This window comes from Ranitomeya variabilis, chromosome 1 (assembly GCF_051348905.1).
Source record: "Ranitomeya variabilis isolate aRanVar5 chromosome 1, aRanVar5.hap1, whole genome shotgun sequence".
NCBI lineage: Eukaryota > Metazoa > Chordata > Amphibia > Anura > Dendrobatidae > Ranitomeya > Ranitomeya variabilis.
Window position 1 is genome coordinate 1,090,515,420 of NC_135232.1, and position 26,164 is coordinate 1,090,541,583.

The 26,164-nt window shown below is 53.0% G+C and overlaps 1 protein-coding gene across 3 annotated transcripts in view; it reads left to right on the forward strand.

Annotated features, from left to right (window-relative positions):
* LOC143793224 (uncharacterized) overlaps positions 1 to 26,164 on the forward strand; it is a 420,556-nt gene that overhangs the window by 282,794 nt on the left and 111,598 nt on the right. For all 3 annotated transcript variants that reach the window (XM_077280004.1, XM_077280005.1, XM_077280006.1), the window contains one exon: positions 15,066 to 15,185. In XM_077280004.1, coding sequence (XP_077136119.1) covers positions 15,066 to 15,185 — 120 coding nt within the window. The remainder of the gene's footprint in view (positions 1 to 15,065; positions 15,186 to 26,164) is intronic.

Genomic DNA, 26,164 nt, shown 5'->3' on the forward strand with positions numbered 1-26,164 from the left:
GGGGAGGGGAGTGTAGGCCGAAGCCTGCACTGGCGGCAGCTTTGGGTCTGTTGTGTCTGCGTGGCTTTTGCAGGACACGTTGCCGGCTACACAGCAGGGGAACAGCTGGCGGTGCTGGACCCCACTGACACATTGGCGAGGTGTTTGGCTCTGTGCAGCCAGCACTTCCGGACAGCAACTAGCGTTGTTGGAGCCCGGGCTCTGCAGGTGGAGCAGAGTGTAGGCCGAAGCCTAATTGAACCGATTTCAAAAGTCACCTTTAACCCCCCCTCAGGGGTTACAAAGTAGAAGAGCCACAGCTTATGCAGCAGCAGTGCTGCGCAAGTCAAAGGTTGCTCTTGTAATTTTTCTCCTTGCACACGCTGAATGGAACACGTATAACATTCAGCCCTTTATACAGTCAAACTGTGTAATGGAGGCGAGAGTTCCCTTTGTAATGAGACGCAGCACAGGTGTCAAGAATCCCACCTTGGTGCTGGGTGCAGCCTCCCGAGCGTTGTTATTTGCTGTACAGGAGTCTGCGCTGTCGTGTTATCCCCTGGCCTAGCGCCGTTAGCGCTGCCCATCTTCTGGCATCATGTAATGTCGGCCGGTGCGGTTCGCGATGCCCATGAATCCCAGCCCCGCAGTGTCTTAACATTGTTAAAACACTGCGGGGCTGGGATTCAGGGCCTGGCGCAGCACATATGTTGGCCTCTCACACTCGGGTCCTTACACCCGCTTCAGACTGTGCGGCGTCATCTGATCCCTTATCGCATGCCACGGCCATGAAGCCGCACAGTCCGAAGAAGGCGGAAGGAGAGGAGGGACAGGCGAACTGATGCACTGATCCTGCCCATCAATCACACCCTCGCAGTCCCATTAAATAAGACAACGAGGGGCGTTGTGTGGGTCAGGGCGGCCGCAGAGGCGCAGCCAGCCAAACAATGATGCCAGAAGACGGGCAGCGTTACCAAGGAGCTTGTTGCGTGTGTCAATACAAAGTCAAATCACACCTGAGGGACGTTTTAATGGTCACAGAGGACACATTTTAGACGTGTTCACTTCAACATGGGCAAGGAGAATAAGTTTCTGAGCCACCTTGAACACATGCAGCATTACTGCTGTTCAAGGTAGCTGTAAAACATAGAAACACCTGGGGGAGGGGGGACAGGTTCCCTTCAATTTCAGTTCTTGTGTCTGCGTGGCGGTCGCAGGACACGTTGCCGGCTACACAGCAGGGGAACAGCTGGCGGTGCTGAACCCCACTGACACATTGGCTGGTGTTTTTCTCTGTGCAGCTAGCACATCTGGGCAAAAACTGGCGGTGTTAGAGCCCAGGGTCAGCAGGAGGAGCAGGGGGAGCGGAGTGTAGGCCGAAGCCTGCACTCGAGCAAGTTGAAAGGAAACCTTTAACCCCCCCCCCCCCCCCCCCAGGCGTTTGTAGCTGAAAGAGCCATTGTGTACAGCACTAATGCTGGAAAAGGTAAACTTAGCTCTTTTAATTATGGTCCTTGTACATGCGGAACCTAACATTTATGAAATGTGTCTCCTCACAGCGTTAAACCGTCCGGTAGGTGGAACTTTCCTTTGTCGTGTGACGCAGCACAGCCATCATTTTTACCCCCTTGGTGCCGTGCGCCCCCTCCTCAGCGTTGTTTGAATCTGTCCCGGAGCCTGCGCTGTTAGGTTAGCCCTTGGCCATGCACACATGTTGCGCTGCCCGTCTTCTGACCTCATTTGGTGTCAGGCTGGCTGCGCCTGTGCGGGTGCGCTGGCCGAGATCCCGCCTCGCAGTGTCGTCTAATGTAATCCCACCGCGGGCCTGTGATCCGTGCCCGTGCGCAGTGCATATCCTCTCCTCTCACTCCCCTCCCTACGGCTTTTTCAGACTGTGCGGTGTCACGGCCGTGGCATGCTATTAGGGACCAGCTGACATCGCACAGTCTGAAGAAGCCGTAGGGAGGGGAGTGAGAGGAGAGGATATGCACTGCGCACGGGCACGGATCACAGGCCCGCGGTGGGATTACATTAGACGACACTGCGAGGCGGGATCTCGGCCAGCGCACCCGCACAGGCGCAGCCAGCCTGACACCAAATGAGGTCAGAAGACGGGCAGCGCAACATGTGTGCATGGCCAAGGGCTAACCTAACAGCGCAGGCTCCGGGACAGATTCAAACAACGCTGAGGAGGGGGCGCACGGCGCCAAGGGGGTAAAAATGATGGCTGTGCTGCGTCACAAGACAAAGGAAAGTTCCACCTACCGGACGGTTTAACACTGTGTGGGGACACATTTCATAAGTGTTAGGTTCAGCATGTGCAAGGAGCATCACGAAAAGAGGCACTTTTTCCCTTTGCATCATTACTGCTGCACAAGGTGGCTCCTTCAGTAACAAACGCCTGGGGGGGGGGGGGGGTCAGGTTCCCTTACATTTAACTTGTTGTGCCTGCGTGGCGGTCGCAGTACACGTTGCCGTATACACAGCAGGGGAACAGCTGGCGGTGCTGAACCCCACTAACACATTGGCGAGGTGTTTGGCTCTGTGCGTACAGCACTTCTGGACGGCAACTAGCGGTGTTGGAGCCCAGGGACAGGTGGAGGAGGAGGAGGTTGGAGGAGGTTGGAGGAGGTAGGAGGGATTGCCACACACACAGCAGGGGAACAGCTGACGTTACTGAACCCCAATAACAGAGGAGGGACTGTTGACTGTGCGTACAGCACTTCTGGACGGCAACTGGCGGTGTTGGAGCCCAGGGACAGGTGGAGGAGGAGGAGGTTGGAGGAGGTAGGAGGGATTGCCACACACACAGCAGGGGAACAGCTGACGTTACTGAACCCCAATAACAGAGGAGGGACTGTTGACTGTGCGTACAGCACTTCTGGACGGCAACTGGCGGTGTTGGAGCCCAGGGACAGGTGGAGGAGGAGGAGGTTGGAGGAGGTAGGAGGGATTGCCACACACACAGCAGGGGAACAGCTGACGTTACTGAACCCCAATAACAGAGGAGGGACTGTTGACTGTGCGTACAGCACTTCTGGACGGCAACTAGCGGTGTTGGAGCCCAGGGACAGGTGGAGGAGGAGGAGGTTGGAGGAGGTTGGAGGAGGTAGGAGGGATTGCCACACACACAGCAGGGGAACAGCTGACGTTACTGAACCCCAATAACAGAGGAGGGACTGTTGACTGTGCGTACAGCACTTCTGGACGGCAACTGGCGGTGTTGGAGCCCAGGGACAGGTGGAGGAGGAGGAGGTTGGAGGAGGTTGGAGGAGGTAGGAGGGATTGCCACACACACAGCAGGGGAACAGCTGACGTTACTGAACCCCAATAACAGAGGAGGGACTGTTGACTGTGCGTACAGCACTTCTGGACGGCAACTGGCGGTGTTGGAGCCCAGGGACAGGTGGAGGAGGAGGAGGTTGGAGGAGGTTGGAGGAGGTAGGAGGGATTGCCACACACACAGCAGGGGAACAGCTGACGTTACTGAACCCCAATAACAGAGGAGGGACTGTTGACTGTGCGTACAGCACTTCTGGATGGCAACTGGCGGTGTTGGAGCCCAGGGACAGGTGGAGGAGGAGGAGGTTGGAGGAGGTTGGAGGGATTGCCACACACACAGCAGGGGAACAGCTGACGTTACTGAACCCCAATAACAGAGGAGGGACTGTTGACTGTGCGTACAGCACTTCTGGACGGCAACTGGCGGTGTTGGAGCCCAGGGACAGGTGGAGGAGGAGGAGGTTGGAGGAGGTTGGAGGAGGTAGGAGGGATTGCCACACACACAGCAGGGGAACAGCTGACGTTACTGAACCCCAATAACAGAGGAGGGACTGTTGACTGTGCGTACAGCACTTCTGGACGGCAACTGGCGGTGTTGGAGCCCAGGGACAGGTGGAGGAGGAGGAGGTTGGAGGAGGTAGGAGGGATTGCCACACACACAGCAGGGGAACAGCTGACGTTACTGAACCCCAATAACAGAGGAGGGACTGTTGACTGTGCGTACAGCACTTCTGGACGGCAACTGGCGGTGTTGGAGCCCAGGGACAGGTGGAGGAGGAGGAGGTTGGAGGAGGTAGGAGGGATTGCCACACACACAGCAGGGGAACAGCTGACATTACTGAACCCCAATAACAGAGGAGGGACTGTTGACTGTGCGTACAGCACTTCTGGACGGCAACTGGCGGTGTTGGAGCCCAGGGACAGGTGGAGGAGGAGGAGGTAGGAGGGATTGCCACACACACAGCAGGGGAACAGCTGACGTTACTGAACCCCAATAACAGAGGAGGGACTGTTGACTGTGCGTACAGCACTTCTGGACGGCAACTGGCGGTGTTGGAGCCCAGGGACAGGTGGAGGAGGAGGAGGTTGGAGGAGGTAGGAGGGATTGCCACACACACAGCAGGGGAACAGCTGACGTTACTGAACCCCAATAACAGAGGAGGGACTGTTGACTGTGCGTACAGCACTTCTGGACGGCAACTGGCGGTGTTGGAGCCCAGGGACAGGTGGAGGAGGAGGAGGTTGGAGGAGGTTGGAGGAGGTAGGAGGGATTGCCACACACACAGCAGGGGAACAGCTGACGTTACTGAACCCCAATAACAGAGGAGGGACTGTTGACTGTGCGTACAGCACTTCTGGACGGCAACTGGCGGTGTTGGAGCCCAGGGACAGGTGGAGGAGGAGGAGGTTGGAGGAGGTAGGAGGGATTGCCACACACACAGCAGGGGAACAGCTGACGTTACTGAACCCCAATAACAGAGGAGGGACTGTTGACTGTGCGTACAGCACTTCTGGACGGCAACTGGCGGTGTTGGAGCCCAGGGACAGGTGGAGGAGGAGGAGGTTGGAGGAGGTAGGAGGGATTGCCACACACACAGCAGGGGAACAGCTGACGTTACTGAACCCCAATAACAGAGGAGGGACTGTTGACTGTGCGTACAGCACTTCTGGACGGCAACTGGCGGTGTTGGAGCCCAGGGACAGGTGGAGGAGGAGGAGGTTGGAGGAGGTAGGAGGGATTGCCACACACACAGCAGGGGAACAGCTGACGTTACTGAACCCCAATAACAGAGGAGCGACTGTTGACTGTGCGTACAGCACTTCTGGACGGCAACTGGCGGTGTTGGAGCCCAGGGACAGGTGGAGGAGGAGGAGGTTGGAGGAGGTTGGAGGAGGTAGGAGGGATTGCCACACACACAGCAGGGGAACAGCTGACGTTACTGAACCCCAATAACAGAGGAGCGACTGTTGACTGTGCGTACAGCACTTCTGGACGGCAACTGGCGGTGTTGGAGCCCAGGGACAGGTGGAGGAGGAGGAGGTTGGAGGAGGTTGGAGGAGGTAGGAGGGATTGCCACACACACAGCAGGGGAACAGCTGACGTTACTGAACCCCAATAACAGAGGAGGGACTGTTGACTGTGCGTACAGCACTTCTGGACGGCAACTGGCGGTGTTGGAGCCCAGGGACAGGTGGAGGAGGAGGAGGTTGGAGGAGGTAGGAGGGATTGCCACACACACAGCGGGGGAACAGCTGACGTTACTGAACCCCAATAACAGAGGAGCGACTGTTGACTGTGCGTACAGCACTTCTGGACGGCAACTGGCGGTGTTGGAGCCCAGGGACAGGTGGAGGAGGAGGAGGTTGGAGGAGGTAGGAGGGATTGCCACACACACAGCAGGGGAACAGCTGACGTTACTGAACCCCAATAACAGAGGAGGGACTGTTGACTGTGCGTACAGCACTTCTGGACGGCAACTGGCGGTGTTGGAGCCCAGGGACAGGTGGAGGAGGAGGAGGTTGGAGGAGGTAGGAGGGATTGCCACACACACAGCAGGGGAACAGCTGACGTTACTGAACCCCAATAACAGAGGAGCGACTGTTGACTGTGCGTACAGCACTTCTGGACGGCAACTGGCGGTGTTGGAGCCCAGGGACAGGTGGAGGAGGAGGAGGTTGGAGGAGGTTGGAGGAGGTAGGAGGGATTGCCACACACACAGCAGGGGAACAGCTGACGTTACTGAACCCCAATAACAGAGGAGGGACTGTTGACTGTGCGTACAGCACTTCTGGACGGCAACTGGCGGTGTTGGAGCCCAGGGACAGGTGGAGGAGGAGGAGGTTGGAGGAGGTAGGAGGGATTGCCACACACACAGCGGGGGAACAGCTGACGTTACTGAACCCCAATAACAGAGGAGCGACTGTTGACTGTGCGTACAGCACTTCTGGACGGCAACTGGCGGTGTTGGAGCCCAGGGACAGGTGGAGGAGGAGGAGGTTGGAGGAGGTAGGAGGGATTGCCACACACACAGCAGGGGAACAGCTGACGTTACTGAACCCCAATAACAGAGGAGGGACTGTTGACTGTGCGTACAGCACTTCTGGACGGCAACTGGCGGTGTTGGAGCCCAGGGACAGGTGGAGGAGGAGGAGGTTGGAGGAGGTAGGAGGGATTGCCACACACACAGCAGGGGAACAGCTGACGTTACTGAACCCCAATAACAGAGGAGGGACTGTTGACTGTGCGTACAGCACTTCTGGACGGCAACTGGCGGTGTTGGAGCCCAGGGACAGGTGGAGGAGGAGGAGGTTGGAGGAGGTTGGAGGAGGTAGGAGGGATTGCCACACACACAGCAGGGGAACAGCTGACGTTACTGAACCCCAATAACAGAGGAGGGACTGTTGACTGTGCGTACAGCACTTCTGGACGGCAACTGGCGGTGTTGGAGCCCAGGGACAGGTGGAGGAGGAGGAGGTTGGAGGAGGTAGGAGGGATTGCCACACACACAGCAGGGGAACAGCTGACGTTACTGAACCCCAATAACAGAGGAGGGACTGTTGACTGTGCGTACAGCACTTCTGGACGGCAACTGGCGGTGTTGGAGCCCAGGGACAGGTGGAGGAGGAGGAGGTTGGAGGAGGTAGGAGGGATTGCCACACACACAGCAGGGGAACAGCTGACGTTACTGAACCCCAATAACAGAGGAGGGACTGTTGACTGTGCGTACAGCACTTCTGGACGGCAACTGGCGGTGTTGGAGCCCAGGGACAGGTGGAGGAGGAGGAGGTTGGAGGAGGTAGGAGGGATTGCCACACACACAGCAGGGGAACAGCTGACGTTACTGAACCCCAATAACAGAGGAGCGACTGTTGACTGTGCGTACAGCACTTCTGGACGGCAACTGGCGGTGTTGGAGCCCAGGGACAGGTGGAGGAGGAGGAGGTTGGAGGAGGTTGGAGGAGGTAGGAGGGATTGCCACACACACAGCAGGGGAACAGCTGACGTTACTGAACCCCAATAACAGAGGAGCGACTGTTGACTGTGCGTACAGCACTTCTGGACGGCAACTGGCGGTGTTGGAGCCCAGGGACAGGTGGAGGAGGAGGAGGTTGGAGGAGGTTGGAGGAGGTAGGAGGGATTGCCACACACACAGCAGGGGAACAGCTGACGTTACTGAACCCCAATAACAGAGGAGGGACTGTTGACTGTGCGTACAGCACTTCTGGACGGCAACTGGCGGTGTTGGAGCCCAGGGACAGGTGGAGGAGGAGGAGGTTGGAGGAGGTAGGAGGGATTGCCACACACACAGCGGGGGAACAGCTGACGTTACTGAACCCCAATAACAGAGGAGCGACTGTTGACTGTGCGTACAGCACTTCTGGACGGCAACTGGCGGTGTTGGAGCCCAGGGACAGGTGGAGGAGGAGGAGGTTGGAGGAGGTAGGAGGGATTGCCACACACACAGCAGGGGAACAGCTGACGTTACTGAACCCCAATAACAGAGGAGGGACTGTTGACTGTGCGTACAGCACTTCTGGACGGCAACTGGCGGTGTTGGAGCCCAGGGACAGGTGGAGGAGGAGGAGGTTGGAGGAGGTAGGAGGGATTGCCACACACACAGCAGGGGAACAGCTGACGTTACTGAACCCCAATAACAGAGGAGCGACTGTTGACTGTGCGTACAGCACTTCTGGACGGCAACTGGCGGTGTTGGAGCCCAGGGACAGGTGGAGGAGGAGGAGGTTGGAGGAGGTTGGAGGAGGTAGGAGGGATTGCCACACACACAGCAGGGGAACAGCTGACGTTACTGAACCCCAATAACAGAGGAGGGACTGTTGACTGTGCGTACAGCACTTCTGGACGGCAACTGGCGGTGTTGGAGCCCAGGGACAGGTGGAGGAGGAGGAGGTTGGAGGAGGTAGGAGGGATTGCCACACACACAGCGGGGGAACAGCTGACGTTACTGAACCCCAATAACAGAGGAGCGACTGTTGACTGTGCGTACAGCACTTCTGGACGGCAACTGGCGGTGTTGGAGCCCAGGGACAGGTGGAGGAGGAGGAGGTTGGAGGAGGTAGGAGGGATTGCCACACACACAGCAGGGGAACAGCTGACGTTACTGAACCCCAATAACAGAGGAGGGACTGTTGACTGTGCGTACAGCACTTCTGGACGGCAACTGGCGGTGTTGGAGCCCAGGGACAGGTGGAGGAGGAGGAGGTTGGAGGAGGTAGGAGGGATTGCCACACACACAGCAGGGGAACAGCTGACGTTACTGAACCCCAATAACAGAGGAGGGACTGTTGACTGTGCGTACAGCACTTCTGGACGGCAACTGGCGGTGTTGGAGCCCAGGGACAGGTGGAGGAGGAGGAGGTTGGAGGAGGTAGGAGGGATTGCCACACACACAGCAGGGGAACAGCTGACGTTACTGAACCCCAATAACAGAGGAGCGACTGTTGACTGTGCGTACAGCACTTCTGGACGGCAACTAGCGGTGTTGGAGCCCAGGGGCAGGTGGAAAAGCAGAGGAACACAATGTAGGCCGAAGCCTGAGAAAGTCGAAAGGGAACCTTTAACCCCCCCCCCAAGGCGTTTGTAGCTGAAAGAGCCAGCTTGTGCAGCACAAAAGATGCAAAAGGAAAAGGTGGCTCTTTTCATCATGCTCCTTGCAAACACAGAACTAAACACTTATAAAATGTGTCCCCTGAAGCCGTGAAACCGTCCCGGAGGTGGGACTTTCCTTCGTAATATGACGCAGCACAGCCATCATTACTACCCCCCCGCCGCCGTGCCCCGGCTCCTCAGCGTTGTTTGATTCCGTCCCGGAGCCTGCGCTGTTATGTTATCCCGTGGCCAGGCACACTTAGCGCTGCCCGTCTTCTGGCATCATTTGGTGTCAGGCTGGCTGCGCCTGTGCGGCCGCGCTGGCCGAGAGCCCGCCTCGCAGTGTCTTCTGATGTAATCCCACTGGGGGCCTGGGATCCATGGCCATGCGCAGTGCATATCCTCGCCTCTCACTCCCCTCCCTACGGCTTCTTTTCCAGACTGTGCGGTGTCACGGCTGTGGCATGCTATTAGGGACCAGCTGACACCGAACAGTCTGAAGAAGCCATAGGGAGATGAGTGAGAGGTGGAGGTTCAGATATGCACTGCGCATGTCCATAGATCCCAGGCCCCCAGTGGGATTAAATCAGAAGACACTGCGAGGCGGGCTCTCGGCCAGCGTGGCCGCACAGGCGCAGCCAGCCTGACACCAAATGATGCCAGAAGACGGGCAGCGCTAAGTGTGCCTGGCCACGGGATAACATAACAGCGCAGGCTCCGGGACGGAATCAAACAACGCTGAGGAGCCTGGGCGCGGCGCCGGGGGGGTAGGAATGACGGCTGTGCTGCGTCATATTACGAAGGAAAGTCCCACCTCCGGGACGGTTTTACGGTATCAGTGGACACATTTTATAAGTGTTAAGTTTTGCGTGTGCAAGGAGCAAAACCAAAATAGCTACCTTTTTCCTTGTGCAGCATTACTGCTGCACAAGGTGGCTCTTTCAGTAACAAACGCCTTGGGGGGGGGGGGACAGATTCCCTTACATTTCAGTTGTTGTGTCAGCGTGGCGGTCGCATGACACATTGCCGGCTACACAGCTGGGGATCAGCTGACGTTACTGAAACCCAATAACACTGGGTCGTATGTTTTGACTGTGCAGACGGCACGTCTGAGCCTCAACTGGCGGTGTTGGAGCCCAGGAATTTAAGTTCAGGTGGTAGAAAGATGAACACAACAGGAGACCTGGATAACGTATACAGTGACCTAATTATTTAATCAGGAGGAGGAGTGGCAAATTCCTGCGAGATCCAGGCCTTGTTCATTTTCAGGAAAGTAAGCCGGTCAACGTTATCGGAGGATAGTCGCATGCGACGGTCAGTTAGTACACCACCTGCAGCACTAAAGACACGTTCCGATAATACACTGGCCGCAGGGCAAGACAGCACCTCCAATGCATACTGGCTTAGCTCTGGCCATGTATCCAGCTTTGAGACCCAAAACTTGAAAGGGGAAGAGCCGTCTGGGAGTACAGCAAGAGGGCAAGACATGTAGTCTGTCACCATCTGACGGAACCGTTGCCTCCTGCTGACTGGAGCCGTCTGTGATGGTGTAGACTTTTGTGGGGGGCACACAAAACTGTGCCACAGTTGGGCCATACTGGTCTTGCCTTGGGCAGAGGCACTGCTTCTGCTCCCTCTTTGTGCAGAGCCTCCACCACTGCCTGGACGCACTGAGCTGCTTTGGAATGCAGTAGCAGCACTTCTCTCAGTTGGAATGGAGAAGATGATGGAACTGACCAGTGTGTCTTGGTACTCCCGCATTTTTCGCTCCCGGTTCAACGGTGTGATGAGGCTTTCTACGTTGTCCCGGTAGCGAGGATCGAGGAGGGTGAACACCCAATAATCAGACATGTTGAGAATGTGGTCGATGCGGCGGTCGTTTCTCAGGCACTGCAGCATGTAATCCACCATGTGCTGCAGACTGCCAACTGCCCAAGAAACGCTGTCCCCAGCTGGAGGCGTGATCTCTGCCCGCTCGTCATCACCCCACCCTCGCTGTACACACTGAGTACTGGACAATTCGGGAACTCCCTCCTCTGGACGGATGTCTTCCTCCTCCATTGACTCCTCCTCATCCTCCTCACAAACTGTCCCCTGCCTACGCGTTTGTGAGGAACCACGTGGCGCTGACTGTCCAGAAGATGATGGAAGTGGTGAATCCTCATCCTCCACCTCTTCCACAACATCATCCCTTAGCGCTTGCAGTGATTTTTCAAGCAGGCAGATAAGGGGGACAGTCATGCTGACTAGTGCATCATCTGCACTCGCCATCCGCGTGGAATAATCAAAGGGACGCAAAACCTGGCAGACATCCTTCATAGTGGCCCACTCTGTGGTTGTGAAGTCTGTACGGCGCTGACTGCGACTTTTTTGCGCCTGATACAGCTGGTACTCCATTACAGCTTGCTGCTGCTCACACAACCGCTCCAACATATGTAACGTGGAATTCCACCTGGTAGGTAGGTCACATATGATGCGATGTTCCGGCAGGCGGTGTCGGCGCTGCAGAGCCGCAATGCGCGCTTTTGCCGTGCTGGAACGCCGCAAGTGAGCACACTCTAGGCGGACCTTGTGCAGCAGTGCATCAAGATCCGGATAGTCCCTCAAAAAACTCTGCACGACCAAATTGAGCACATGTGCCAGACATGGGATGTGAGTGAGGTTGCCGAGGCCCAGGGCTGCCACCAGATTTCGGCCATTATCACACACTACCATGCCTGGCTGGAGATTCGCTGGCTCAAACCACACATCGCTCTCCTGCTTGATGGCATTCCAGAGCTCCTGCGCTGTGTGGCTACGATTCCCCAAAAAAATTAATTTCAAGACGGCCTGTTGACGTTTGGCCACGGCTGTGCTCATGTCGGTCGTAACAGGTACACGTTCATCACGGGTCCATGTGGAGGTGGACTGTGACGGCTCCTGCAGCGATGATTCTGAGGAACTGGTGTAAGAGGAGGAGTCAATGCGTACAGAATGGATTCCTGCAATCCTTGGAGTGGGCAGGACACGTCCTGCGCCACTCGCACGGTCTGTACCCGGCTCAACTACATTAACCCAATGGGCAGTGAGGGAAAGGTATCGCCCCTGTCCATGTTGACTGGTCCACGCATCGGTGGTGAGGTGGACCTTGCTACTGACGGCGTTCAGTAGCGCGTGTTTTATGTGTCCCTCAACATGCTTGTGCAGGGCAGGGACGGCTTGCCTGCTGAAGTAAAAGCGGCTGGGCACACTGTACTGTGGGACTGCCAATGACATCAAGTCACGGAAGCTGTCAGTCTCCACCAGCCTGAATGACAGCATTTCCAGTGACAGAAGTTTGGCAATGCCTGCAGTCAGAGCCTGTGCTCGTGGGTGGTTTGACGAGAAAGGCCGCCTTTTCTCCCATGCCTGTACTACCGATGGCTGTAGACTGGGCTGGGAGTGTGTGGTTGACTGGGAAAGTGGTGCTGCGGGTGGAATGACAGCGGGTCTCTGGACAACAGGGCCAGAGGTTCTTCCACGGCGATCCTGGGAGGAAGCCGAACCAGCTGCGTGTGAGCTAGAGGAAGAGGCAACACGAGCTGAAGAGGTGGTAGCTGCCGCTGTTGGTTGGCCTAGCTCTTCAGTGTGTTTGTCTAACTCCGCCGGGTGCCTGTTGCGCACATGTTTCCACATGTTGGAGGTATTGAGGTTGGCGACTTTTTGACCTCTTTTGATTTTTTGATGACACACCTTGCATCTGACATAGCAAATGTCATCTGCAACTGTGTCAAAAAAGGACCAGGCACTGCAAGTCTTGGGAGCCCCCCTTTTGACTTTTGGAAGAGACATGCTCCTTACGGGTGCCAAAGCGGAGGCTGCAGGATCCGCAGTCTTCCCCCTCCCTCTCCCTCTTTGGGCCGTACGGGGAATCTCTTCCTCAGAGCTGCTCCCACCACCTTCCTGTCCCTGACGCCAAGATGGGTCAAGGACCTCATCATCTACACTACCCTCTGCCCCCAACTGCTCCTCCTGGGTAGTCTCAGCAGCAGAGCACGCACCAGTAAGTGGCACCTGAGTGTCATCATCAGCTGATGCGGCCTGCGAGGTGGTGACCGGAGCCACTGGCCCACCCGCCTCTTCAGAGGAAGACAGAAAAAGCGGTTGGGCATCACTGCACCCTGCCTCTTCTTCCATTTCTCCAATGCTGCTTGGCTGGCCCCCTGTTTCCAAGCCAAGAGATGATTCAGAGAACAGAAGTAGAGACTGCTCCTGTCCTGGGATCTCTGTCTGCCTGGGCAATTTTGCAGGTGGTGAAGAGACAGATGGCTGCTCTCCAGTGCTCTGTGTCTGAGAGGATGTGGCACTAATGGAAGTTGATGCATTAGCTGCCATCCATCCCACAACGGCTTCAATTTGGTCTTGACGCAGCAGCGGTGTACGGCGCTCGGCGACAAAGCTGCGCATGAACGACTGTTCCCTTGTGAAAGTGGGTGCTGATGACTCACCGGTGCCCGCAGCAGGCACAGAATCCCCACGTCCCCTCCCTGCTCCGCGCCCACGCCCACGCCCACGTGCCTTACTCACTGCCTTCTTCATCTTGGTTGACTGATAAAGATAAGCAGAAAAGTACTAACGGCTTTGTGTGCTTATTCCTGAGCAACTCCTCCTAACAGGTATAAGACACACTAATTTTCTAAAGTGTGGACTAGACTTGAATATGAGCTAATGTGGCCTACACAAATGTAAAGTGGTGTAACTGGTGTGTTTGGTGAACTTTATTATTTATTTATTTTTTTGGGGCTGAACTGACAACGGATAGAGCTGCAGTCACATGGAGACCGTGCAGACAGACGTAAACGGCGCTGCAAGGCCCAAAAACCCTCCTCTACTTTATCCTATGTAGTGTTTTTCCACAAATTAGCTGGAGACGGGTGGAAAGACACTAATAGGATTTTTTTAAATTAATTAGCAGCAGACTACACTACTTGAAAACAAAATGAAAATTGATTTGGCGGTATGACGCAGTGAACAACCCTGAGCTGGAGACAACCAAGCTACGGCTGCTCACAGACTACAGGGCGAGCTGCAGTCACACGGAGACCGTGCAGACAGCCGTAAACGGCGCTGCAAGGCCCAAAAACCCTCCTCTACTTTATCCTATGTAGTGTTTTTCCACAAATTAGCTGGAGACGGGTGGAAAGACACTAATAGGATTTTTTTAAATTAATTAGCAGCAGACTACACTACTTGAAAACAAAATGAAAATTGATTTGGCGGTATGACGCAGTGAACAACCCTGAGCTGGAGACAACCAAGCTACGGCTGCTCACAGACTACAGGGCGAGCTGCAGTCACACGGAGACCGTGCAGACAGCCGTAAACGGCGCTGCAAGGCCCAAAAACCCTCCTCTACTTTATCCTATGTAGTGTTTTTCCACAAATTAGCTGGAGACGGGTGGAAAGACACTAATAGGAATTTTTGGAAAAAATGTGCAGCAGCCTGCACTACTTCAAAAAAAAAAAAAAAAAAGGACAGTATGAGGCAATGAACCACCCTCCCTGAACTGAATACAACCAGCTATGGATAGCCTATGTGGCTGCACTCAGACTAGAGAGTGGGCTGCACTCACACACACACACAGAGAGACCTTGCAGATCGCTGTGAAAACAGCGCTACAAGGCAAAAGGAAGGTGATTAGTAGGTGAACACAGCGGTTGCTAAATTAGCCTTTGGAAAGCACAAAGAAGCAAATCGCTATCTCTAAACTGTCCCTCAGTCAGCAAACAGCGTCCTGTCACTAACTGAATTCACAGCAGAGTGATCGCAAAATGGCGCCAGCGACTTTTAAACTGCATCATGACATCATTTAAGCAGCCAATCACAGCCTTGCCAGTAGTTTCATGCCCTCCATGCTAAACAGGATGTGCCCACACTTGGAATCTTTCTCATTGGCTGAATTTCTGAATTTTGAATCATGGAACTTCCGATTCCGGTATCCGATACGCGCCAAGTATCGGAATCCCGGTATCGGAATTCCGATACCGCAAGTATCGGCCGATACCCGATACTTGCGGTATCGGAATGCTCAACACTACTCGTTAGACATAGGACGACAACGCAATCTCAATGTTGAGCAACACACACATGTCCCCATATAACCCTGGCATTAAGCCCACGCTAGTAATTCAGGCAATAATCAGTCTCATCAATTATTAACAGCCATTTCTTCAACAGGGGACCCCCCATGAAGTAATCCATGAGCATGCAGGTTTTCTAAAATTTACTGGAATAAAAGAAATAATCAGTCATCTTGATGCCTTTATTTCATCCTCAAGAAAAATGGACTTTGAGCAAGTGAGTTATTTTCTGATAACACTTACAGATCTATCAATCAGGGCTGCTAACCTCCTTTTTATTTTTTCTTCTGGACATCTGAACCAAAAATCATAGACCAAAATGTTTCTGAACACATGCCACACCTATTTATATAGGCTACCCCTCCTATATGCAGACATGAGGCTTTACAAACAAGAGGCACAGGACCGGCTCCAAGTTTTCGTGGGCCCTGGGTAAAAGAGTCTCAGTGGGCCTCTTTAGCACATACCACGAGTCAGGATGCACAGATAAGAAATATAGGTACAGTACAATGCCGAAGATTTCACTTCTTACATTACATGAGTGATATCTATTGTAAATTCTTCAATAGCTGAGAAACCAGTGAATACTCGCAGCGAACAGCACACAGAGTGACTTCAGACTTATCATTTTAGACCGGACAGTATAGTCCTCCATACAGTATAATGGGCACCACATGGTCCTTCATACAGTATTATGGGCCCCATATATTGCTCCATACAATATAATGGGCTTCATGTAATGCTTCATACAGTATAGTTGTAGCGCCCCCACTGCCGCAGGGCCGAGGGGTACCCGGTACCGGGCCTCTGAGTCTCTGTCCTGGGGTTGTCACGGTGGCTAGACCCGGTCCGTGACCCTGCTGAGGGGCGCCCAATGAAAGGTGTGGATGGTGACGATGTTATGGTGTGGTGCAGGCCGCAGTAAATAACGAGGACACCAGGTTGCAGTCTCTTTACCTCTTTACTGAAGGCTTCAGGATCCTCAGTCCGGAATACGGTCAACCGGGCTGCGCAAGTCCGGCCGGTCCGATGGCAACTCCAGAGTTCCCTTTGCAGGTGGAAATCTGTGCCTACCTTCTAGCGCTTGTGTGTTGTGGTTCTTTCCTGCTGTGCTTACGGGATAGTCCCCACAACTGTTGTGTCTGTTTCTGAAGTTCCCTCACAACTCGATTATGATGTTCTGCTTCGTCCCCCAGATGATATGGCTAGGACGCACCCGTATGACGGGTAGGCTCGGAGCTCTTCCTGGACTCTAGTGTCGCACTTCTCCTGTTGTTGCCCCCTGTGTCTTCATAGGTGATTTGTGTGAGACAGCCCGCCTATAGCTGACTGTCCTGCCGTAGGTTTGAAGTTAGGCCTGGAGCTCTATACTTCCTCGGCGTTCCGGCCACCGGCTGCGCGCCTCAGTAGGATGTTGCCTCGTCTTACAGCACGACTCCTACTGGTGTTTCTCCTTGTTGCGTTGATCTCGTTTCTCACTCAGCACAATAAACCTCACTTCTTGTCCTTTCTTAGGGTACCGCCCCGATCAGGTGCAGGCGCGGTCCCGTAACGTTCTCTCAGTTCGCTAGGCCTCCGTCAGGATCCCACCCCTGACAGGGACCCCCCTGAGTCTCTCCCCGCAACACCCTCTGCCACAGGATGTCACCTCTTCGATTCCCAGTCAGTTCCTGTCTAACTTCCTGCCTAACCCCCAGTTTTACCAGATTGTGAGGAGTGGCCTAATACATAGCACCCTTTAGCTCCCCCTGGAGGCCAAACTGTGAAGTGTATTGGTGTCTGTGATACCTGGTCAGGTGGACTCCTTCAGTGCCATCAGATGTACCATAGCCCCCCTTAGCGGCGGAGCATCAGTACTGCAACGACCAGGACTCTGGGGCGCTGCACTCCCCCCCGGTTAAATCCAGTACTCCTGGACTGGGAAGAAAACAACAATACATGTCAGCAAAAAGACATACAATTTTGGAAATGCAATACCAATAAGCAAATTTGAACAGAGCTTCCCTTTATGGGAGGTGAGGACACTTCAACGTTGCAAACATGGTTAAATACTTTAAATAACGTACTATAAATAACTTTTCTTACCCAACCGGGTATTCTACTTAGTGCAAATTTTTGAACAATAATTTAACATTGCCTTTAAGGACGTACACGCTGAATCCACTAAAGACCTTCTTATAAAACATTATAAGGCTAATCAACTTTTTCTTCATTTTCCATCTTTACATCTGCAGGACCGCCTGTCTATCTGCCCCAGGCCTACTGCCTCTCGTTCTGTTGCAGGACCGCCCCTTTCCGCCCGGGCCTACTGCCTTTCTGCTACTATACACAGTATAGAACTTATCTTCCATCTCTCAGTTCAGGATCACCGAGCCATCTCTGTATGGCTCCTAGGAGGACTCACCGATTAACCCCGTCTGGGTTCACTTCCTGTCCTCGTTCTTCTAGCAACATCATTAAACATTTCTCACAATTAACTAGCTCACTACATATAACCTTTTCATACGTAAGCATTATTAATACTTTCTTTAAAAGCATCATCATTCTTTAAGTGCTATCGATGAACGTCCCCTTTAAGAAGGGACCAAGTCTCTATGAGGTAGTGCAACTTCTCAAGCTGCAAGTCCGTGTGCAGCAAGGACTCCGGTACTGCTTCCAGGAACAGTTTCTTCGCAAAGAGTCCTTTCTTTTATAAAACCAGTAGAGGGCACCTTTAAGAAGGTGCAAACTATTTACAAGGAGTTTGTAATCATGCAGTGTTCATGATCCAGCAGTTCTTTCAACAATGATAAAACAGGAAACAAAAAAAACAAAAACCAGAAGAAGGGATCCCGGGTAAACAAAGAGATCCCTTTAAGAGTTACCCTGATCGGGTTATAGCAGCAAAACAGCAAAAGACAAACAGTTAACTATTTACATGTTCGGAAGATTAGAACATTTACTTGAACCACTCAGGAGGCAGCACCGGCGGAGGCAACCCCCTTGGGTATTGCCCGCCGCCTGGTACTGCGTAAGGGGGAGTGCTGTCCCATCTGGGGGTCTGCGTACCCACCGTCTTCTGTTCTGGGGCAGCTGGTGCACTGACCACCTGAGAAGACGCCCCCTTGGCCACGACAGTGGTTGAGGTGACAATGTTGCACGTCGGAGTGACCTCGGTGGTCTTGATGATGGTGTACGTCGTTTTGATGATGGTGCACGTCGGAGTGACCTCGGTGGTCTTGGTGATGATCATGGGCTGACCACAAGGGGGCACCTTTGCTACGGGGGTCAGCTTCACTGGCACCTTAGTCGGGGGTGTCACAAGGTTTTGCTTCTTATGGACATTCAGGGCAAACCACCCCTTTTCCCCAAAGTGCCTGGTATAAGTAACTTCATCCCCCGGGTAGAGATCCCGGTCTGGGTGGCCCTCTCTGAGATGAGACTCCACATCCCGCCGGTTGACAAAGACTTCGGCGTACAGGCCCGGCTCTTTTATAAAGCCCCAGCCTCTGCGGAGCTTGAAGGCGACAACGGTGCCCTGCCTGCGCGGGGCCTGGTGAGCGATGGGGTCCTTGCGGGCCCCGTCCTTGACCGCCAAGTCCTTTTGGTGGTAGGCCTCTAGCCCAGCCTGGTACGCCATTTCCTTCTCCTCCCACTGCTGTTCCAGCTGGACCTGGTATTCCTCCCAGCTCAGGGCCTGCACCATCTCCCCTTCCCGTGTCTTCACCCCGGGGAACCCCATGAGGTTGGGTCCTAGGTTCACCAAGCGGCACACTGTACGCTCCGCATGGACCTCACTCAGCGGGGTAATCGGTGGAATCGGGGCTTTCAAGAAGTGTTCCATACCCGTTGTCTCCTCCCACGGTAACAAGCGCTGGAGTCTATGGGTCCCAGGGAGAGGGGGTTCCGCGACGGGGCCTATCAACAGACCCTCAGCCAGCGGGGCAGGGTCAGCGGACTCACCAGTCGGTGCGTGCCCCTCCTCCTCGGTCGGCTCCGCTGGCGGTATGGTCAATGGGAGCGTCGGCTGGGGTTCCGGCAGCAACGCAGTGTCCAACGTTAGAAGGTCCTCCGCTGGCACCTCCGTCCGCAGCTGGAGGAGTTGTTCGATCAGGCCCTCCATCTCCATTTGCAGGAGGCCGCCCCCAATCGCGGAGAGTTGGCCGCTGGGCTCATCCGGGTGGCTGGGGGAGTCTTCGGCTTCAACCCCGCATTCCTGGTCTGAGCGACTCGTCATGGCGTCCTCCGCATGGGTCGCTTCCTGGTCTTTTTCCCGCTCCCTCCTTCGTGGGCGGTTTCGTTTTCTCTGCCTCCGCCCACCATTGAGAATCAGGAGGCGGATCTCGGCTGCTGACGGACACGTCCTCACGGTGCAGAAATATTTAGACTGGGTGGCCATTGTCTTTCGCGCTCTCCAGCTTGTCTACGCCCACTCCACGCCATTCTTCTCCTGCGCTTTCCTTAGCGCTGTAATGGCGGCGGTTTTGGCGGGAACTTTTGGCGACAAGTGGCAATACACAGTCTTTGCAATAAGTCACAGTCCAAGCACAATAAATCACAGTTCCAAGGCACACATGACCTGATTCTTCAGGCTTAAGTACATCCTGTTCGTGACGCCAAGTTGTAGCGCCCCCACTGCCGCAGGGCCAAGGGGTACCCGGTACCGGGCCTCTGAGTCTCTGTCCTGGGGTTGTCACGGTGGCTAGACCCGGTCCGTGACCCTGCTGAGGGGCGCCCAATGAAAGGTGTGGATGGTGACGATGTTATGGTGTGGTGCAGGCCGCAGTAAATGATGAGGACACCAGGTTGCAGTCTTTTTACCTCTTTACTGAAGGCTTCAGGATCCTCAGTCCGAAATACGGTCAACCGGGCTGCGCAAGTCCGGCCGGTCCGATGGCACCTCCAGAGTTCCCTTTGCAGGTGGAAATCTGTGCCTACCTTCTAGCGCTTGTGTGTTGTGGTCCTCCCCTGCTGTGCTTATGGGATAGTCCCCACAACTGTTGTGTCTGTTTCTGAAGTTCCCTCACAACTCGATTATGATGTTCTGCTTCGTCCCCCAGATGATATGGCTAGGACGCACCCGTATGACGGGTAGGCTGGGAGCTCTTCCTTGACTCTAGTGTCGCCCTTCTCCTGTTGTTGCCCCCTGTGTCTTCATAGGTGATTTGTGTGAGACAGCCCGCCTATAGCTGACTGTCCTGCCGTAGGTTTGAAGTTAGGCATGGAGCTCTATACTTCCTCGGCGTTCCGGCCACCGGCTGCGCGCCTCAGTAGGATGTTGCCTCATCTTACAGCACTACTCCTACTGGTGTTTCTCCTTGTTGCGTTGATCTCGTTTCTCACTCAGCACAATAAACCTCACTTCTTGTCCTTTCTTAGGGTACCGCCGCGATCAGGTGCAGGCGCGGTCCCGTAACGTTCTCTCAGTTCGCTAGGCCTCCGTCAGGATCCCACCCCTGACAGGGACCCCCCTGAGTCTCTCCCCGCAACACCCTCTGCCACAGGATGTCGCCTGTTCGATTCCCAGTCAGCTTCTGTCTAACTTCCTGCCTAACCCCCAGTTTTACCAGATTGTGAGGAGTGGCCTAATACATAGCACCCTTTAGCTCCCCCTGGAGGCCAGACTGTGAAGTGTATTGGTGTCTGTGATACCTGGTCAGGTGGACTCCTTCAGTGCCATCAGACGTACCATAGCCCCCCTTAGCAGCGGAGCATCAGTACTGCAACGACCAGGACTCTGGGGCGCTGCATATTCGCCTCATATAAAACTTCATACAGAATAATGGGCCCCATATACTGCTCCATACAGTATAAAGGGCCCCATATAATACTCCATACTGTATAATGGCCCAATACAGTGCTCTATACAGTATAGTGGCCCCATATATTGCTCCATACAGAATAATGACACCACACGGTGCTGCATACAGTATAATGGACCCCATATAATGTTCAATACAATATAATGGGTCCCGTATATTGCTCCATACAGGATATTGGGTCCCATATATTGCCCCATACAGTATAATGCGCCCTATATAATGCCCTATACAGTATAATGACCCAACACAGTGCTCCATACAGTATAGTGGCCCCATATATCGCTCCATACAGAACAATGGCCCCACACAGTGCTCCATACAGTATAATGAGCCCCATGTATTGCTCCATACAGGATAATGGGCCCTATATGATGCTTGATACACTATAATGGGCCCCATATAATGTTCTATACAGTGTAATGGCCTCATATATTGCTTCATACAGTATAATGGGCCCCATATATTGTTCCAAACAGTATAATGGCCCTACATAGACCTCCATACAGTATTAGGGGCACCAAATAGTCCTCCATACAGTATTATGGGCCACATATTTGCTCCATACAGTATAATGTGCACCACATAGTCTGCCATACAGTATAATGAGCCCCACATAGTCTTCTATGCAGTATTATGGACGCCACATAAACCTCCATACAGTATTATGGGCACCATATAGTCCTCCATACAGTATTATAGGCTACATATATTGCTCCATGCAGTACAATGGGTATCACATAGTCTGCCATACAGTATAATGGGCCCCATATATTGCTCCATATAGTATTATAGGCCCCATGTTTTGCTCCATACAGTATTTTAGGCACCATATATTGCTACATACAGTATAATGAACTCCATATAATGCGTCATGTAGTATTTTGGCCCTATATAATACTCCATACAGAATAATGGGCCCCATATACTGCTCCATACAGTAAAAAGAGACTCATATAATGTTCCCTACAGTATAATGGCCCAACACAGTGCTCCATACAGTATAGTGGCCCCATATATTGCTCCTTACAGTATAACTGGGCCCCACATAATGCTCCATACTGTATAATGGGTCCAATATATTGCTCTCTACAGTACAATGGGCCCTATATAATGCTCCATACAGTATAATGGGCCCCCATATATTGCTGAATGCAGTATATAATGGCCCCAAATATTGCTCCATATAGTATAATTGCCCAATATATTGCTGCATACAGTATAATGGGCAACACATATTGCTCGACACAGTATAATGGCCCCATATATTGCTCCATACAGTATAATGGGCCCCTTATATTGCTCCTTATCTACTATATAATTGTCTAAGGGGTACTTCCGTCTGTCTGTCACGGAAATCCCACGTCGCTGATTGGTCAGGGCCCAGTCGGCCGCGACCAATCAGCGATGCGGGATTTCCAGGAAGGGGTGTGGTCTCCACCATCTCTGCCGATGTACAGGAGAGAGGAGCGGGACAGTGTACCGACCAGGAGGGAACGTGGAGGCGTCTGGACAGTGCGTGTACCGTCCCGGGTGAGCGAGGGAGGCGGGGAGGAAGCCGGGGATCGGGAGAGGGCAAAGAGTGGAGGGCAGAGGGCACTGCGAGGACGCTGGCCTGTGACTACCTATTGTGTGCGGGCACCCGGAGTCCTGCATGTGTGGAGAGCCGGGGCGCCGGGGTGAAGGAGCAGGGTCGGCGCCCGAGTGAGAAGCAGTGGCGCTGGGGAGAAGGAGCAGGGTCCCCCGGGAGAGGGAGCAGAGGCGCCCGAGTGAGAAGCAGTGGCGCCATCGGGAACAAGGGAGCAGAGCTGCGGCTACGCAAAGCATGTGCAAACCTCCAGCATCCTGCGCCCACAATCCACGACATCCTGCGCCCCCAACCCCCGACAGGCGCAGTCCTCCCACGCATGGGCGCAGGATTTGAGACATGCTTCGCTGATTGGTTGCTCCCGGCCGCCCGCGACCAATCCGCTATATTTGTGCGGGATTTAAACACCACTCACAGCGCAGCATACATACATGCATACATACTGTACATACATACATACATACATACATATTCTAGAGTACCCGATGCGTTAGAATCGGGCCACCATCTAGTAGTATATAATGGCCCAATATATTCCTCCATACAGTATAATGTTCCCATATAGTGATCCTTACAGTGTTATGAGCCCCATATATTGCGCCATACAGTGTTATGTGACCCATATATTGATCCATACAGTATTATGTGCCGCCATATATTTCCTCCTACAGTATAATGGCTTCCAAATAATGCTCCATACAATATATTGGCCCCATATAATGCTCCATACAAAATAATGGACTATATATACACTATGTTCCAAATTATTATGCAAATGACATTTTTCTCGGATTTTCCTAAATGGTCAGTGCAAATGACAGTGAGTCTAATAAAAGTCATCACCCGTTAGAGTATACATCGAATTTTATTGAAGAAACCTCCCAATGATAACAGTATAATCTCCAAAATGAATAAAAACTCAAAATGCACTGTTCCAAATTATTACGCACAGTAGTATTTCTAAACATTTGATATGTTTTACAGAACTGAAAATGCTCATTTGTGGAATTTGCAGCATTAGGAGGTCACATTCACTGAACAAAAAAGCTATTTAACTCCAAAACATCCTAACAGGCCAAGTTACATGTTAACATAGGAGGCCTTCATTGATATCACCTTCACAATTCTTGCATCCATTGAACTTGTGAGTTTATGGAGAGTTTCTGCTTGTATTTCTTTGCATGAAGTCAGAATAGCCTCCCAGAGCTGCTGTTTTGATGTGAACAGCCTCCCACCCTCATAGATCTTTTGTTTGATGATACTCCAAAGGTTCTCTATAGGGTTGAGGTCAGGGGAAGATGGTGGCCACACCATGAGTTTATCTCCTTTTATGCCTGTCACGATTCACACCGTGACTGTCAAGTTCCCTTAGCCGCGGTCAGCAGTTTGTCACGAAATCCACAGGGATTCTTGACCACTGCCACCAATAGGTCACGGATTGGGGTGACTTTAGACCAACAGACGGCTATCACATGTGCAGGGGGCTTATCTTAGTTATCCCTCCACTGTCACAATGTGATAAAAAAAAAAACACACAAGTTTATTTACCTCTTAGGTTACAGCAGGGGCTTATTTTAGGTATCCCACTGCTCTTCAACATACCATGAACTGCAGGGATTTGTGTATCCCGCTTACAGTTCCACTTAAACCTTGCAGCTCTCTGGCGCCCCCCTTACCGTCAGGTCAGATTAGGTACTGCACCTGGGTAATTAGTCGCCAGAAAGGCTGCCTGCTTTGTACTGGCTAATGGGCACGCTGCAGCGAGGCAATATAACTACTCCCACTCAGGCAGGAACAATAATTATCAAGCCTCAGTCGCTGAAACAACACCCAAAAGCCTGCACAGTACACGGTATCACTGCCACCAGCCTCGATTAACGGGTCCGAAGCTAACCCCAAAACAGTAGCGTAATTTCCCTTCAAGAGACTTAGGGTACGTTTTTAGAGCAGGGAGGAAGAACTGGCATGAAATAATATACCCCACAACATGTAGGCAGTGCTTTTTATAAAAATATTTTACAGAGATGTTACAAATGAGACAATTGCAAATATGTACAAGGTAATTATGAAAATGAAAGGATTAAATGAAGAAAAGATAACACTCACATTTCTCAGATCATTGCATTGCAGGCAACCATACGTCCCAGCTCATTGGACGTGCTCAGGTCTGTCCAGGAAAAACTCAACTCTGCCTCCTGAAAGTCTCCCAGCAACTTAAAACCTGCAGTCTGTGATCTCACAGAAAGGGCTGGCTTTTCCAACCCCTCCTACTTCTTCAGTATTACTCACTGGGCATTAAATATATCTGATGCCCGTAACTTCGCTACAGAACATATCATAATCGTACCATACCCAGCATTCATCTCGTATTATCGTGGGCATTCCGATGAGATCAAATATGTCCTATTATTTACAGAGCAATCCCTACTTCCTCACCCGATGGAGTTAGACGCCCGTATTTAGAGTGATGCGTAGATCCTCCGAGTGTGATTATGACGATATATTTTGGTGTTCGTATTTTAAATCGTTTGCCTAATATCTTACAAAAACAGAACAAAGGACTTTCATGATTCTAGAAGCTTCTAGTCCAGTGATAGCTGGACAAGAGCTTATGCGGCAGGAAATGCTGGTCGTAAATACCTTTCTTCAATAAAACTCCCCTCTCACATACATTGGCAAGGCAAGCTCAACTCTGAAGTAAAAGAGAAGGGTGGTTTCTTAGCCCACATCCTGGGCTGACAAGAGAAACTCAACTTATATGATATTTCCTACCATATCGTGACACCTCCCCCTTCTGGCGTGCGCTACGGCGGCAGAACCTCTCGGTATGCCTCCATGCGCACCTCCGTGGGTTCACCCTGGCGGGAGAGTCCATCTGCATTCCCATGCTCTTTGCCCGCTTTGTGTTTAATGGTGAAGTCAAATTGCTGAAGGGCAAGGCTCCAGCGTAGCAACCTGCCATTGGTTCCACACATGGTGCTTAGCCAGCGCAGAGGGTCGTGGTCGGTCACCACAGTGAAGGTGCGACCGTACAAGTAGGGCTGCAAGCGCTGCAGGGCCCAGACTATGGCCAGGCACTCCTTCTCAATGGTGGAGTAGGCCACTTCCCTCAGCAAAAGTTTCCGGCTCAGGTACAACACGGGGTGCTCTTGGTCCTCCGAGTCAACCTGGCTGAGCACAGCACCAAGGCCAAACTCGCTGGCGTCGGTCTGTACCAAGAACGGTCGACTGCTGTCGACTGCTTTCAACACAGGGGCGTTGCACAGTGCTGTTTTCAACGCCTGGAAGGCCCCCTCACAGCCATCTGTCCAGTTGACGATGTGGGGTAGCTTCTTCCTGGTGAGGTCCGTCAAAGGTTTTGCCAGGCTACTGTAGTGCTGCACAAAGCGCCTATAGTACCCTGCAGTGCCCAGGAAGGACATCACCTGTTTCTTGGTCCCAGGAGTGGGCCAGTTCACGATCACGCCCACTTTGTCAGGCTCCGGTTTCAGGGTGCCTCCGCCTACCCGGTGCCCCAGGTAGTGGACCTCCCTCATGCCCATTTGGCACTTTCCCGGCTTGATAGTCAGGCCTGCTTGGTGAATTCGCCTGAGCACCTCCTCGAGATGCTGCAGGTGTTCATCCCAGGAGGGACTGAAGATGGCAATGTCATCTAAGTACTCCACGGCGTACTTCTCCAGTCCCTGAAGCAGGAGATTGACCATCCGCTGGAAAATGGCAGGGGCATTCTTCATGCCGAAGGGCAGGACCGTGGACTCGTACAGTCCAAAGGGTGTGATAAAGGCGGACTTCTCCTGCGCCTCGGGGCTC